Source organism: Pelmatolapia mariae, linkage group LG3_W (genome assembly GCF_036321145.2).
Source record: "Pelmatolapia mariae isolate MD_Pm_ZW linkage group LG3_W, Pm_UMD_F_2, whole genome shotgun sequence".
In the NCBI taxonomy this organism is placed as follows: domain Eukaryota; kingdom Metazoa; phylum Chordata; class Actinopteri; order Cichliformes; family Cichlidae; genus Pelmatolapia; species Pelmatolapia mariae.
Window position 1 is genome coordinate 39,264,243 of NC_086229.1, and position 13,993 is coordinate 39,278,235.

The 13,993-nt window shown below is 39.9% G+C and overlaps 2 protein-coding genes and 1 pseudogene across 3 annotated transcripts in view; all 3 read right to left on the reverse strand.

Moving 5' to 3' along the window:
• The window catches only part of LOC134624411 (NACHT, LRR and PYD domains-containing protein 3), a 189,929-nt gene that overhangs the window by 73,687 nt on the left and 102,249 nt on the right, over window positions 1-13,993 (reverse strand). The gene's annotated exons all lie outside the window — the stretch shown is intronic.
• The window catches only part of LOC134624414 (class II histocompatibility antigen, B-L beta chain-like), a 34,901-nt gene that overhangs the window by 17,573 nt on the left and 3,335 nt on the right, over window positions 1-13,993 (reverse strand). For both annotated transcript variants that reach the window (XM_063469401.1, XM_063469400.1), the window contains one exon: window positions 2,619-2,832. In XM_063469401.1, the coding sequence (XP_063325471.1) occupies window positions 2,619-2,832 (214 nt within the window). The remainder of the gene's footprint in view (window positions 1-2,618; window positions 2,833-13,993) is intronic.
• On the reverse strand, window positions 3,325-3,429 carry LOC134625078 (U5 spliceosomal RNA; annotated as a pseudogene).

Genomic DNA, 13,993 nt, shown 5'->3' on the forward strand with positions numbered 1-13,993 from the left:
CATCATGCTCTTCATATGGCATCTCACGTGGCACCCATCAGTTCCTAATCAGAGCAGAACACATTCCAGGCCACTTCAATTCCATTGCTGACTCCTTGTCTCGTCTCTTCCTCCAGACATTCAGAGCCTTGGCACCCTACGTAGAGGCAGCTCCGACCCCAGGTCCTCCATTTTCTGCCACGACGTTCGAGATCTAAACTCCAGCATCGCAGAACTCATCAGCATCTCCCAAGAAGCGATCATAAATAGCCTCGCCACAAGCACATTGTCCTCCTATTGGACCGCTTGGAACACGTTCCGTTCATTCCATCATAACTTCAACCTGCCCTTCCCATCATTCGACATTGCAACAGTTTCCAGCTTCATATCTCATTCCTTCTTTGCCAAACTGCTCACAGGTTCATCATGCCCAACCACTACGTCATCCCAGATATCACTACTCATCAAAGGTTTCCATGACCCTACACCGCTTACCCCTAACTTCAGATCTTCTACATCGCTGCATCTCTACCCTCCGGCTATAGCGACTACTTCCTGGCACGCACACTCAAAGCCATGTTCCTGCTCACTTTCTTCGGCTTCTTACGCTGTTCCGAATTCACTTCCTCATCTTCAAAGTTCTATCCGACCCTTCACCCGTGCTTGAGTGACATCCACCCATTGTCCGAAGACTGCCTCATTTTCACCCTCAAACGAAGCAAAAACCAATCAACTGGGCAGCCCCATCCCTATATACTACTTCAAAATAAACTCACCTTTAAGTCCCTTCAAATCACTAACCCATTACCTTGACCTCAGAAAATCTCAGCACGTGCTAGTGAATCTATATACATATATGTATGTATGTATGTATTTATCCCTATGTATGCAGGTGTATATATAACTTGTACATGTCTTTCTTGTGTAAATGTAAATTTGTCTGTGTTATAGTATAAATACTTATACTATTGTGTACTTCACACACGGAGAGATGCCAAACTGCCTTTCATTGTTCCTGTAACAGTGACAATAAAGAACTATTCTATTCTATAGTAAAAAAAAAAAAAGAGTGACAAGAAAAGAAACAAAATATCAAGTCTGTGACCCCATTATGACAGAACTTAAATGATAAAGAACTGGCAAAAACGATCGCACTTGATTTCCAACCATTTTCAGTTGTGGATGATAAAGGATTAAGGAAATTTATTCATGCACTGAATCCTATATATGCGATTCCAAGCAGGAAAACACTCCCAAAAAATCATCTGAGGCCTGTATGACAGAGAACGTGCATCTTCTTTTTGTTTTGCATATTTTAATTTATATGTTATTGTGCTTTGGTTTGCAGTGTTTTGTGTTTGTTTCACTTTAACTATGTTTAAAAGGCAAAAACTGAAAGTTTAAATAGTTAAAAGTTGAATTGTAAATAGTTGGTTTTTGTATTTTTTAATTTATGTTTGACATTTTATGTGGAGTAAATAAATAAAAGCATATTTATTTAATAAACATATATAAATAAAAAACATACCTTTTTACATTAGTAATTTATTTTGTGCATAATTTTATATTGTTGTTAATAAAACCTGAAGAGCCGCTTGGGAGCCAAAAGCGACGGCTTTTTTTAATGAGCCGCGCCAAAACAGCCGGTTTTCTTAAAAGAGCCGGAATTCTCCATGACTCTTGCAGTGTTTTTCCCTGTATGTCTTCCTGTGAGTTTAGGTTTCAGTTTCTTTTCTTAGATTTTCTCAGATTAGGTTATTGCTTAGTTCCTGTCCTCACCACCTCCGTGTTAGTCTGTTATTTTAGCTTGTTCAATAAAAGCTTACTCATCGCATCAAAGTCAGTACCTGCATTTTCGGTCCTCTTTTACAACCCCACACGGCTTGCCTCGTCAGCCGTGACATTGTATGTGAGGAGCAGGATTTTGAATTCAATTCAACAGGAGAAATCTGCTCTCTCTTTCTAGTCCCTGTCAGTACTCTTGCTGCAGCATTTTGGATTAACTGAAGACTTTTCAGAGAGTTTTTAGGACATCCTGATAATAATGAATTACAGAAGTCCAGCCTGGAAGTAATGTCAGGAGTTTTCCTGTATTGCAACTCAGGTCAGAATAAAAACGCTCAGACAGGTTAACTTGTACACGGGTGAGACTCAGGGAGACTCGCACCCTGCAATAAAAGAAGCCTTTATTCATAGTTTTATTCATAGCACGTACAGGAAGAGAGAAAATAGAACTGTGCTGCGTGTAGGACAGTTGAGTCTGTTGAGTCCTGTTGAGTCTGCACAGAGTGTAACTTCCCCATTTAAGCTGAATACTAAAAGAGCAAACATATCTAGATAATGAAATGTACTTTTAAGCATAACATAATAAAAATCCTAAAATCCTAAAATCCCTTAACAGTAATAAATGCATGAAGTAGTTTTTCAGTGTCACTCTGAGACAAAATATTTCTAATTTTAGAGATGTTGGACAAACGGAAGAAATCAGTCCTACATATTTGTTTAATATGTGCATTGAAGGACATGTCTTGGTCAAAAATGACTCCAAGGTTCCTCACAGTGTTACTGGGGGCCAAGGTAATGCCATCCAGAGTAATTATGTGGTCAGAAATAATACTCCATATTTAGACCTGACTCACCTGGGTGTGTACTCCAGGTGGGAGTGGGCCTGGTAGTACCAATCACCATCCTCCATCTCCTCAGTGGAAGTGACATCAGAGGTGACTTCCTGTCCATCTCTGTGCCAGCTCACTTTGATCTCAGTGGGGTAGAAGTCATAGACGCTGCAGACCAACATGGCGGGATGGTGGCTTGAGAGAGGCATCATGGAGTGAAGTTTGACAGTGGGTTGAACTAGAAAACAGTATTATTATTATTGATATTAAATTATCAGTGATGGACATTCATTAATGAATCTATTGTGATACATAGATTTATAGAACAAATCATTTAATCAAATCAGACATGCATAAACAGTAATCAGTGCGAGGAGGAGGAGTGGAGAAACACAGTTTAACTTTAATTTAATTCAATTCAATTTTATTAATATAATGCCTGGTCACAACAACAGTCGCCTCGAGGCGCTTTATATAGTAAAGTAGACCCTACACTAATACATACAGAGAAAGAACACTTTTGCAACAGTGGGAAGGAAAAACTCCCTTTTAACAGGAAGAAACCTCCGGCAGAACCAGGCTCAGGAAGGGGCGGGGCCATCTGCTGCGACCGGTTGGGGTGAAACAAGGAAGACAGGATAAAAAACATGCTGTGGAAGAGAGATAGAGATTAATAACAGGTATGATTCAATGCAGAGAGGTCTATTTCTTTTCTTCTTCTTTTTTAAAGCCCCACTAATGCAATGGATCAAAAGTTAGAAATTTTGTTGTTCCTCTCCACAGAAATCTTTAGTAAACGGTGAAAGATTTATACGATCTGAAGAGAAACAAGAGTGTACTTGCGGAGAGGTCTATTAACATATAGTGAGTGAAGAAGAAACACCCAGTGCATCATGGGAATCCCCCGGCAGCCTACACCTATTGCAGCATAACTAAGGGAGGATTCAGGGTCACCTGATCCAACTATGTGGTTTGCCAAAATGGAAAGTTTTAAGTCTAAATTTAAAAGTAGAGATAGTGTCTGTCTCCCGAATCCAAACTGGAAGCTGGTTCCACAGAAGAGGGGCCTGAAAACTGAAGGCTCTCCCTCCCATTCTACTTTTAAACAATGTAAACATAAAAAATCAAAAAGAAAGAACAATACAGTATCCACATCTGAACCAAAGAGTAAAACAGTGAAATGTGGATTATTAAATATTAGGTCTCTCTCCTCCAAGTCTCTGTTAGTACATGACTTAATAATTGATCAACAAATCAATTTACTCTGCCTTACAGAAACCTGGTTGCAGCAGGATGAGTATGTTAGTTTAAATGAATCAACACCCCTGAGTCATTCTAACTACCAGAAACCTCGAAGCACAGGCCGAGGGGGCGGTGTGGCAGCAATTTTTCACACCAGCCTATTAATTAACGAAAGACCAAGACAGACTTTTAATTCATTTGAAAGCCTGATGCTTATCCTTGTCCACCCCAGCTGTAAAACTCAGAAACCAGTCTTACTTGTTATCATCTATCGTCCACCTGGGCCTTACACAGAGTTTCTCTCTGATTTCTCAGACTTTTTATCTGATTTAGTGCTCAGCTCAGATAAAATAATTATTGTGGGTGATTTTAACCTCCATGTAGATGCTAAAAATGACAGCCTCAACATGGCATTTAATCTGTTATTAGACTCAATTGGCTTCTCTCAAAATGTAAAAGAACCCACCCACCACTTTAATCACACTCTAGATCTTGTTTTAACATATGGCATAGAAACTGAACATTTAACAGTGTTTCCTGAAAACCCTCTGCTGTCTGATCATTTCCTGATAACATTTACATTTACAATAATTGATTACACAGCAGTGGAGAGCAGACTTTATCACAGTAGATGTCTTTCTGAAAGTGCTGTAACTAAGTTTAAGAATATAATCCACCCACTGTTATCATCTTCAATGACCTGTACCAACATAGAGCAGAGCAGCTATCTGAACACTACTCCAACAGAGTAGGAACTAGGGCTGCTCGATTATGGCAAAAATGATAACCACAATTATTTTCACTGAAACTGAGATCTCGATTATTAGACGATATTTAACAATAACAATGTATTGAATAATGGCTTTAAAGATTGTCAAAAAATAATATAAAATAGTGTGCAAATACTAATTACAGTGCAAATGTTTGCAATATAAAAAATAAATTAAAAATGTAAACATCTATGTTTAGTGAACTTTAAAATACTGCACAATATTTGATCCACGTCTTACTCCGCGAACCCATAATGTTTCCACCAATGTTCCCTCAAATATTTCATGTGTCTGAGCGAACACACAAACTCCCTGAGCGATCCCTTGGACCACTGTGAGCAACATCAGACGTGTGCACTGTGGTCATGCCAGCATCTAATCCATCCAAGTTACATGGTTTATTAAAATAATCAAATTACAGCATTTACATTTATGTTAGACTACTTTTAAACTGCTTTAGCCCACTTACAATGAAAATTTAGAAAATCCTGTTCATGACCTGTGTAGTATGTTAACACTATTGGAAGTAAAAATAACTTGAACTCCAATTTTGAAAACACAACTTTCTTTCTTTTTTCTTTTTTTTTCATAAAGCTCTGACTTGTATTATGAGTCTGTGGTCTGGGAGAGTCCTATAACTCTCTGTCTGCAAAATACAGTATATAATGACCAATGTTGGGCAATTAATTATATAGTTACTACTTCAAAAAAGTAACTCAGTTTGGCAAACAACAAAGTTTTTTGCAGCTATTTTTTTTAATGCAGCCAAGGCGTTTTTTTAAACAAACATTTCAAACTATTTACAGAACAATCAGCTGTTCTGCATCAAATCTGATGCCACACAAATTATTTGTGCCACTCCAAAAAATAATTTCTGTCCACTATGAGATAAAGGAGAACAACAGCCTGATACCTGCAGGCCTGACAACAGGAGATGTGTCACTCCTGTAACACCTGTAACATTCAGCAGCTGCCTCATTGTTCTGACACACACAACAAAACTATTGACTACACTACACACTAACTACACAAGATTTAACGTCTCAAATCTCTCACATCTCAGAACACCGCCGTCACTCCTAAAACTTCCCCCTGTTTCTTAACAACTAGATGCAACGTTGCCATATCATTTTTTGATTGGTCGACGCGGTACTTTTTTCAACCAATAGGAAAGGGTGGGGGGTTTTTTGGTTTTGTTTTTGCTCACAGGTGGAGAGTGTTTTCGAGCGGTTTCCTTATAAAACGCCGTTTTTACCATTTCCTCCCGCAGTAAATATAAATAACGACAGTATTCAGGAAGAAAACCAAACATTGCATATATTTTTATCATAACTCTGGTTTTACGTGGCCCATCTACGGTGGCCCCTAGAGACAAAGCATGTACAAACTCCAAAACACTTACAAATTCCAAATAGCACGCACAAACTCCAAAACATGTGCAAGTTACAAAACACATGCAAAATACAAAACACATGCAAACTCCAAAACACATGCAAACTCCAAAACACGTACAAACTCCAAAACACGTACAAACTCCAAAACACATGCAAAATACAAAACACATGCAAACTCCAAAGCACAACGGAAGTGCTCCAGGACGCTAGGGGCAGTGTTGAGCTTTTGTTACCTAGTAACTACACAAGCCAGGACGTACCAATGACCGGATTTGGGCTGTATCCCAATTCAGGGTCTGCAGCCTTGTTTTTCCTCACTTTATTTATCTCATTTTAGACATACAGTCAAGGGGTCTGCAGCCTTAAAGGCCGCATTTTAAGGCCAAAGGCTGTCCCAATTCAAAGGCTGCTCGAAATGCAGCCCTCAAATGCGTCCTTCATTTCCCTGAATTTTAAGGATGGGTCGGTGCAGCCTTCATGGCCCAACATATCCCAGACTTCATAGCGCGGCGGTGGTGTGGATAATTTTGCCGAAAAAAACGGTGGAAGCGAAGCGGCCGAAGAGTACTTTCAAAAGTAAGTACTGAGTATTATGTCACTTATTTATGTGCCAATGTTTAATAATCAGTGTTGGGAAGGTTACTTTTAAAATGTATTCCATTACAGAATACTGAATACATGCCCCAAAATGTATTCTGTAACGTATTCCGTTACGTTACTCAATGAGAGTAACGTATTCTGAATACTTTGGAATACTTAATATATTATCATGCTGTTTACAACTACATGAATGTCCTATTGCTGTGATTTATTACTGTTACTGAAGGTACGTAGTACGAAACGTAGTAAAGGGACCTCTGGCTAATACGGTGGGTTCCCTGTCGGACTCGTAGCCGAAAACTAGCTTTACTTTGTTGTCTGGGTCAACTTTGCTTGCCAGAGACAGAGAGAGGCGTTGAAAGGCTCCAACGGAACTTGTACAGTGTACAGTTGAGTCTTAATAGCTTACTTACAGCTGGGCTCGTCAGGCACTCTTCTTGGCTGCTGTGGTTATTATTATATTTACATGCTTCCAGCTCCCGTTTTTGCTCCGTGACAGCTCGGACTTTTCCTTTCTCTCCCTCCCTCGCTCACAGACGCATAACGTGTATGGTAGTCCATTCTCCCTGCAGCACGGACTACACTGCCCATCAGGCTACATTCTTTAGAGCCATGCCTGTAGCATTCTGCCTTTTAGCTTAGCACAACAACAACAACAACAAAGCGCTCTCTCACCCAGGAAACACGCACAGAGAGAGCGCGTCACCCTGTAACCATGGCAACCGTAACGCTGCCGCCTGGAACAACAGAACACAGCTGTCAAACAAACCCAAAAATTCCTGACCCGCGACAATATGAAACAGGGAAGTACCGCCGTGTATTCCATTTATTTCAACAAAGTAACTGTATTCTGAATACCACCTTTTTAAACGGTAACTGTAACGGAATACAGTTACTCATATTTTGTATTCTGAATACGTAACGGCGGTACATGTATTCCGTTACTCCCCAACACTGTTAATAATGAACAACATTAAAACATTACTGTTGGCCACATGTCGGCAAAGTTATGTGACATTAGTGATGTTTGTACTAACTCTGTTTTAAAGCCGTTACTTCAAAATATACGCCGTTCAATAGTCGACCTTAATCTTACAGAGAATGTGATGATTTTATGGATAATTAAAGTCAGTCATATATCCACAAACACAACAAGCTGAAAGTCAGTGATGCTGCTCGGTTTGCAGTCCTGAATATGACGGCACAAGCAGGATTCACTGCACTGTTAATGTTAGCTATGTTATATTGCTGCCTCTGTTCGGTGGTGTCGAGCCAAACGGACTTTAACGTGTGTTTGAACGAGCTGACGGTTCACTCGTTAAGCTGAAAGAAAGATGCTTTAATCACAGGAGTCACACATGTGTCCACTGTACCATCTGGAACTCTTCTTGTTTAGCACTCGTAGTAACACAAACACGAAATCCTCCTTCTCTTGTGCTGTTTTGTAGCAGTGCGTACACCTGAGACTGTCACCTGTCTGTCTGTCCTGCACTCTCTCTCTGTTTCTTTCTCTCTGATTGTGGAATAAAAGTATGAACATGTATTTATAAGTTACACTTGTGTTTGAATCCTGCAGCTTATCACACATTTGATTTCCATGTGTGACAACTGCAAGTGTCCAGAGTGAGGACAGACTGAGGGACCCACTGCTGCACATCATCTGTGAGGCTTTGCACCCCTGATGATCCACCAGGACAAACTCAGCAGTGTGTGAGGAAGAGGAGGAGGAAGAGCCAGCAGCAGCTGACAGATGGAGAGAATAGACAGACTGTTCCCTGTTTGTGAAGGACTGCTAGGAAAGTTTAACATAACTAATTGTCTGTCCTGAATCAGTCTTATTAGGTAATGTTCAAATAATGTTATCATCCCAGTGTTTTCAGTGTGGGAGAAAGTACTCAGGGCCTTCAAGTTACACACTATGAAAGGCAGCAACAAGTTTAATATTCAGAAACCTAAAGTATGTATCAGCAGCAGAATGGAGCTAAAAATAAATGTTTGTTTCAGTTCTATGAAGCTTTGAGTATTTTGGATTAGTAGCACTGCTGTGTTTGTTGCATCATATTACTGTAATTGTTTATATGCTTTATATATTCTGAGGTAAGTTGATCTATAGTGTTACATCATATTCTATAAGGATGTTATGTGTTTGTATACTTTCTGCCCAGTTTGACCCATTTAGCAGAAGTCCGCCTGTTTAAGGCTCTGATATCTATTCTGTATGACTTGAAGCAGTTATGACATGGTCTGATTTTCTCACCCAATAAAGGAATATTTAATATATCAGTCTGATCTTCATTCTATCAGAAACAGTTATCACAGCTCGTACATTTTCTTTTTATAAATATATGTAAGCAATGAGCCAAATTTAGTAATGCCAACATACTGAAGGAACAACATTTGTCTCTTATATATGATACACCTATATATACACTGTCAAAGATACTTGTCTTTGAGTGAAGATTTAAGGTGATAAGAAATATAAATAACTGCAACTTGAATCCGTACTGAAGCTCAGTATTTGACACAGAGTTCATGTTCACTGCTGTAATAGCTAATAATGATTAATATAATAACTATAATATTGGTCATATTATATTTACATTACCAAAGTGATATGACTTTAGTCTCATGAAAAACATTAGCTAATTGTTATTTACTTACGATCGTGGCTCAAGAGTTGGGAGTTCGCCTTGTAATCGGAAGGTTACCGGTTCGAGCCCTGGCTCGGACAGTCTCAGTCGTTGCGTCCTTGGGCAAGAAACTTCACCCGTTGCCTACTGGTGGTGGTCAGAGGGCCCGGTGGCGCCAGTGTCCGGCAGCCTCGCCTCTGTCAGTGCGCCCCAGGGTGGCTGTGGCTACAACCAACGTAGCTTGCCATCACCAGTGTATGAATGTGTGTGTGAATGGGTGAATGACTGGATATGTAAAACGCTTTGGGGTCCTTAGGGACCATAAAAGCGCTATATAAATACAGGCCATTTACCATTTTACCATTTAATCTTAAAATGACTGTTCAGTACAGAAATGAAGCCCAAAAATCATGTTTTACAGTCCTGTGGTCTCAGCCTCAGATACTTATCAAATCACACAAAGCTCTTGTAGAAACAAACAAAAAAATGAACAAAATATGTTCTCCTTCATTTCTGTCAAACTAAGTTGTATGATACGTTTCCAGCGGTTAGTATAATGGTTGCTAGGCAACCTGGGCAGCGCGATGGAGACTAGCCCAAGACCGTCCCATACAGCCCAAACTTGCCGTTTATTTTGCAAATCGAGCTCAACACTGCCCCTAGCGTCCTGGAGCACTTCCGTTGTGCTTTGGAGTTTGCATGTGTTTTGGAGTTTGCGCGTGTTTTGTATTTTGCACGTGTTTTGTATTTTGTATGTGTTTTGTATTTTGCATGTGTTTTGGAGTTTGCATGTGTTTTGTATTTTGCATGTGTTTTGTATTTTGCATGTGTTTTGGAGTTTGCATGTGTTTTGGAGTTTGCATGTGTTTTGGAGTTTGTACGTGTTTTGGAGTTTGCACGTGTTTTGGAGTTTGCATGTGTTTTGTATTTTGTACGTGTTTCGTATTTTGCATGTGTTTTGGAGTTTGCATGTGTTTTGGGGTTTGCATGTGTTTTGGAGTTTGCATGTGTTTTAGAGCTGGGCGATATAAGATTTTTTCATATCACGATATGTTTTTTTCATTTCAGGCGATAACGATATATATCACGATATAAGCCAAATAACTATATTTGTAAGATTTAAATGTGCCGTTGCTCACAAGTAAAATGTGAAATAATTAGCAGCTTGTTTTAATTAAAATATTTATTTCCCATAATAAGTTCAACAGGGTAGATGTACTTAAGGAACATGAGACTTCAGTTTCAGATAAAGGCAAATATTGTAAACTACACAAAAGGCAGCCGCTAAAGCGTTTAAGTTTCAAAATAGAACAAACAAAACAGACTACTAAATTGTCAATTCCACTTAGAAACAAAATTTTAATTCTAAAAATAAATCTTAGGTCGTTTTACAGAAGAACAGACAAAATTGACTAACTTTTGTCAATATCAAATAAACTGAGAACTAAAAGGAAATTCTCAGGCTACGTCCACACGTACACGGGTATTTTTGAAAACGGAGATTTTCCGTTTTCGTTTTAAAAAATAATCCCGTCCACACGTAAACGCAGAAATGAAGGAAAACGCTGCTAGGAACATGCCAAAGCAGCAGGTGGCGATATATTCCTAACCGTGTAGAAATGTTGGCCAATCAGAAGTCTAGAAGCCTCGGTAGGAAATAGTAAACAAAGATGGGGCATAGAAACAGAACCGAGTCGTATGTGTGTAGGGACAGTAACTATGTGTGTATATGTAAGCATTTAAACACTGCAGAGAGTACAATTAACAGTAACAGTATTGTAGAAATTCATTTCACCGAAACAATAACGTGGCGCACAGTGTGACGTCAAAAAAGGCGCACACCTTTGACGCTGCGTTTTCTCCGTTTTTCTTGTCCACACGTAAATGCAAAAACGGAGTTTTCGAAAATATCCACCCTGGCAGGCGTTTTTAGAAATCTCCGTTTTCAGTGACTGAAAACGCCGTTTACGTGTGGACGAAAGGTGCAAACGCATAGAAAAATCTGCGTTTTCAAAAATACCTGGGTACTAGTGATGCGCGAATCATGAACGAATCGTTCAATACTCGAGAATCACTTTACTGACTCATGAATCATGATTCACAAGCGCAACTGACTCACTGACTCATCCCTGTTGCTGTTAGCAAATTAATTTCATTAGTAGAAATATATCTAGCTTATAATTCAAATTGTGAAGAAAAACACAACATCCAGTATCTTAACAAAAACATTTCTGCTCTGAACTGGAAGAAAAAACCCTAAGTAGAAGCTCACATCAAGACAATAGCTCCTCGGTTCACAGTAGCATCGCTCTGCTAACATGCTAACAGCACATTTGAGCTACTCACCCCCTCCCTTCCTGCGCTGAATCGTAGGGGAAGCAAATCACTCAGGACTCACTAACCCCCTCCCTCCTGTGCTGAATCATAGAGCGAGCGAATCACTCATGACTCGCTCACCCCCTCCCTCCTGTGCTGAATCATAGAGCGAGCGAATCACTCATGACTCGCTCACCCCCTCCCTCCTGTGCTGAATCATAGAGCGAACGAATCACTCACTCACTCACTCACCCCCTCCCTCCTGGCCCGCAGCTTCTTCTTCTTCTTCTTCTTGGTTGGAAACCAATGTTAAGGCGCACTACCGCCCCCTGGCTCACAGCGCCAGTGGACATTTAGATGAGAAAATATATATTTGACACATGTAAGGAAAATACTAATAAAATAAAAATAAACAAAAGAAATGTTCCCTTTAGAAATTCTTTTGCTCTTTTTTGCTATATAAAATAGTTGTTTTCTTTAAGAATCACTCATCTTAGCAGTAGGATTTACATTAAAAGAGAAACAAATTAAGTTTGAGTGAAAATGTACATTTTTTGCACTCTCTGGTCAACTGACTCAGTGACTCAAATGACTCAAAAAACCCGATTCACTTTGGTGAGTGACTCATTAAAACTCGATTCAGTAAAAAGAATCAAATTTACCATCACTACCGGGTACGTGTGGACGTAGCATCAATCTCTCCTTGTTGTATAGCTTAGCTTTTCAAACAGTTTTAACAGTTACTTTAGTCTGACAAAAGCCGAATGACGAATTAGCGCTTTCAGTCAGAGATTGAGCATGCACCGCTTTATTGTATATCCAGACTTGCTTTCGGCACAATTTACAGTGCGCGCTACTCTGTTTTTTGTCAGACTTGAAATAGCCGAAATACCTTCACACTACGGAACTTCTGTGGCCCTTCCGTTTGACAGTCTCTCCAGCATTGGAACCATCATCTGTTTTTTCTTCGGTAACCTTCGCTCACGCTCTCGGTTGATTTTTCTGTAGTCGGCAAACTCATTTCCTTCATTACCTGGGCGGCCCGGCTGCAAAAACAAATACACATGTGCGCCTTGGCGCTTGTGCTGTACGTAACAAGTCATGTGACGTGACGCTGCGGCTGTGATTGGTTCGGCTCTGCGCTACTTAATTTGGATTGGCTGTTCTTTTTTTTTTTTCTTTTAAGAGGACAAGAGAGATGAGGTCTATCGCAATAGTTTAATTTTTCTATCGAGAAAAAGTTATTTCGCAATACATATCGTTATCGTTTTATCGCCCAGCTCTAATGTGTTTTGTATTTTGTACGTGTTTTGTATTTTGCATGTGTTTTGTATTTTGTACGTGTTTCGTATTTTGCATGTGTTTTGGAGTTTGCATGTGTTTTGGAGTTTGTGCGTGCTATTTGGAATTTGTAACTGTTTTGGAGTTTGTACATGCTTTGTCTCTAGGGGCCACCGTACCCATCAACACAATTTAAAAACTGGTATAAAGTCCACACTTTTCCCGTCAGTTGTTCCGTCTGTCCTGCTCACATCTCCAATGGTTGTACACGCTGTCATTAATGTGGCTTCACTCCACATCAGCCACGCCGCTTTACTAGCTAAAACACCGGTGTCGGCACATAAGGACGCTGTCATAGCCTGTCAACGACGTTGATTGGCTGCGTATATACGAATGTGAATCGCATCATTGGCTGGACTATAGGATAAGGTGGCATCGTTTTAATCCCATACAGGAGCAGCCAGTAACTTACTGACTAACACTGCAAAACAGAATTGTTAAAGTTTTAATTTTAATTTCAATTCAGGTTAGATTTTTTTTGTGCGCAACGCAGATTTTCTGTGCGCAGAGACCGTGCCAGCAGTGCGCAATTGCGCAGCTTAGAGGGAACATTGGTTTCCACACCACTGAAGTCGTTTTACCTCTCTTTTCAACTAACGGCATTCTTTCTTCAGCAGCTATTATCCTCTCCTCTCCAAATAACTTCTGCATAGCTTTCCGAGCTTTCCGAGCTTCCCTCGGGTCCTCTTAATTGTTGTGAGGCGTGTTCGAAACGCAGAGAGGTGCGCTCGATTTGCCACACGGAGCAGCGCGAGAGTAAAGCACGAGGGAGGTGCTAATAATCGGCTCAGTCATTTTTAATGATCGTTGAAAACCCAGATAGTAATCGAGATTAAAATTTGATTAATTGAGCATCCCTAGTAGGGACTAACCTCCCTACGCCTCGCCACTCCAACAAGCACAGTCTTCAAAATCACCCTCACCATGGGAATTTAGTCGACTGTCGTGTGTGCTTTTTTTTTCTCCCTTAGAGGGAGGCTTTTCAGAGGCTTTTCAGAGAGTTTTTAGGACTTCCTGATAATAATGAATTACAGTAGTCCAGCCTGAAAGTAATGAATGCATGAACTAGTTTTTCAGCGTCACTCTGAGACAGAATATTTCTAATT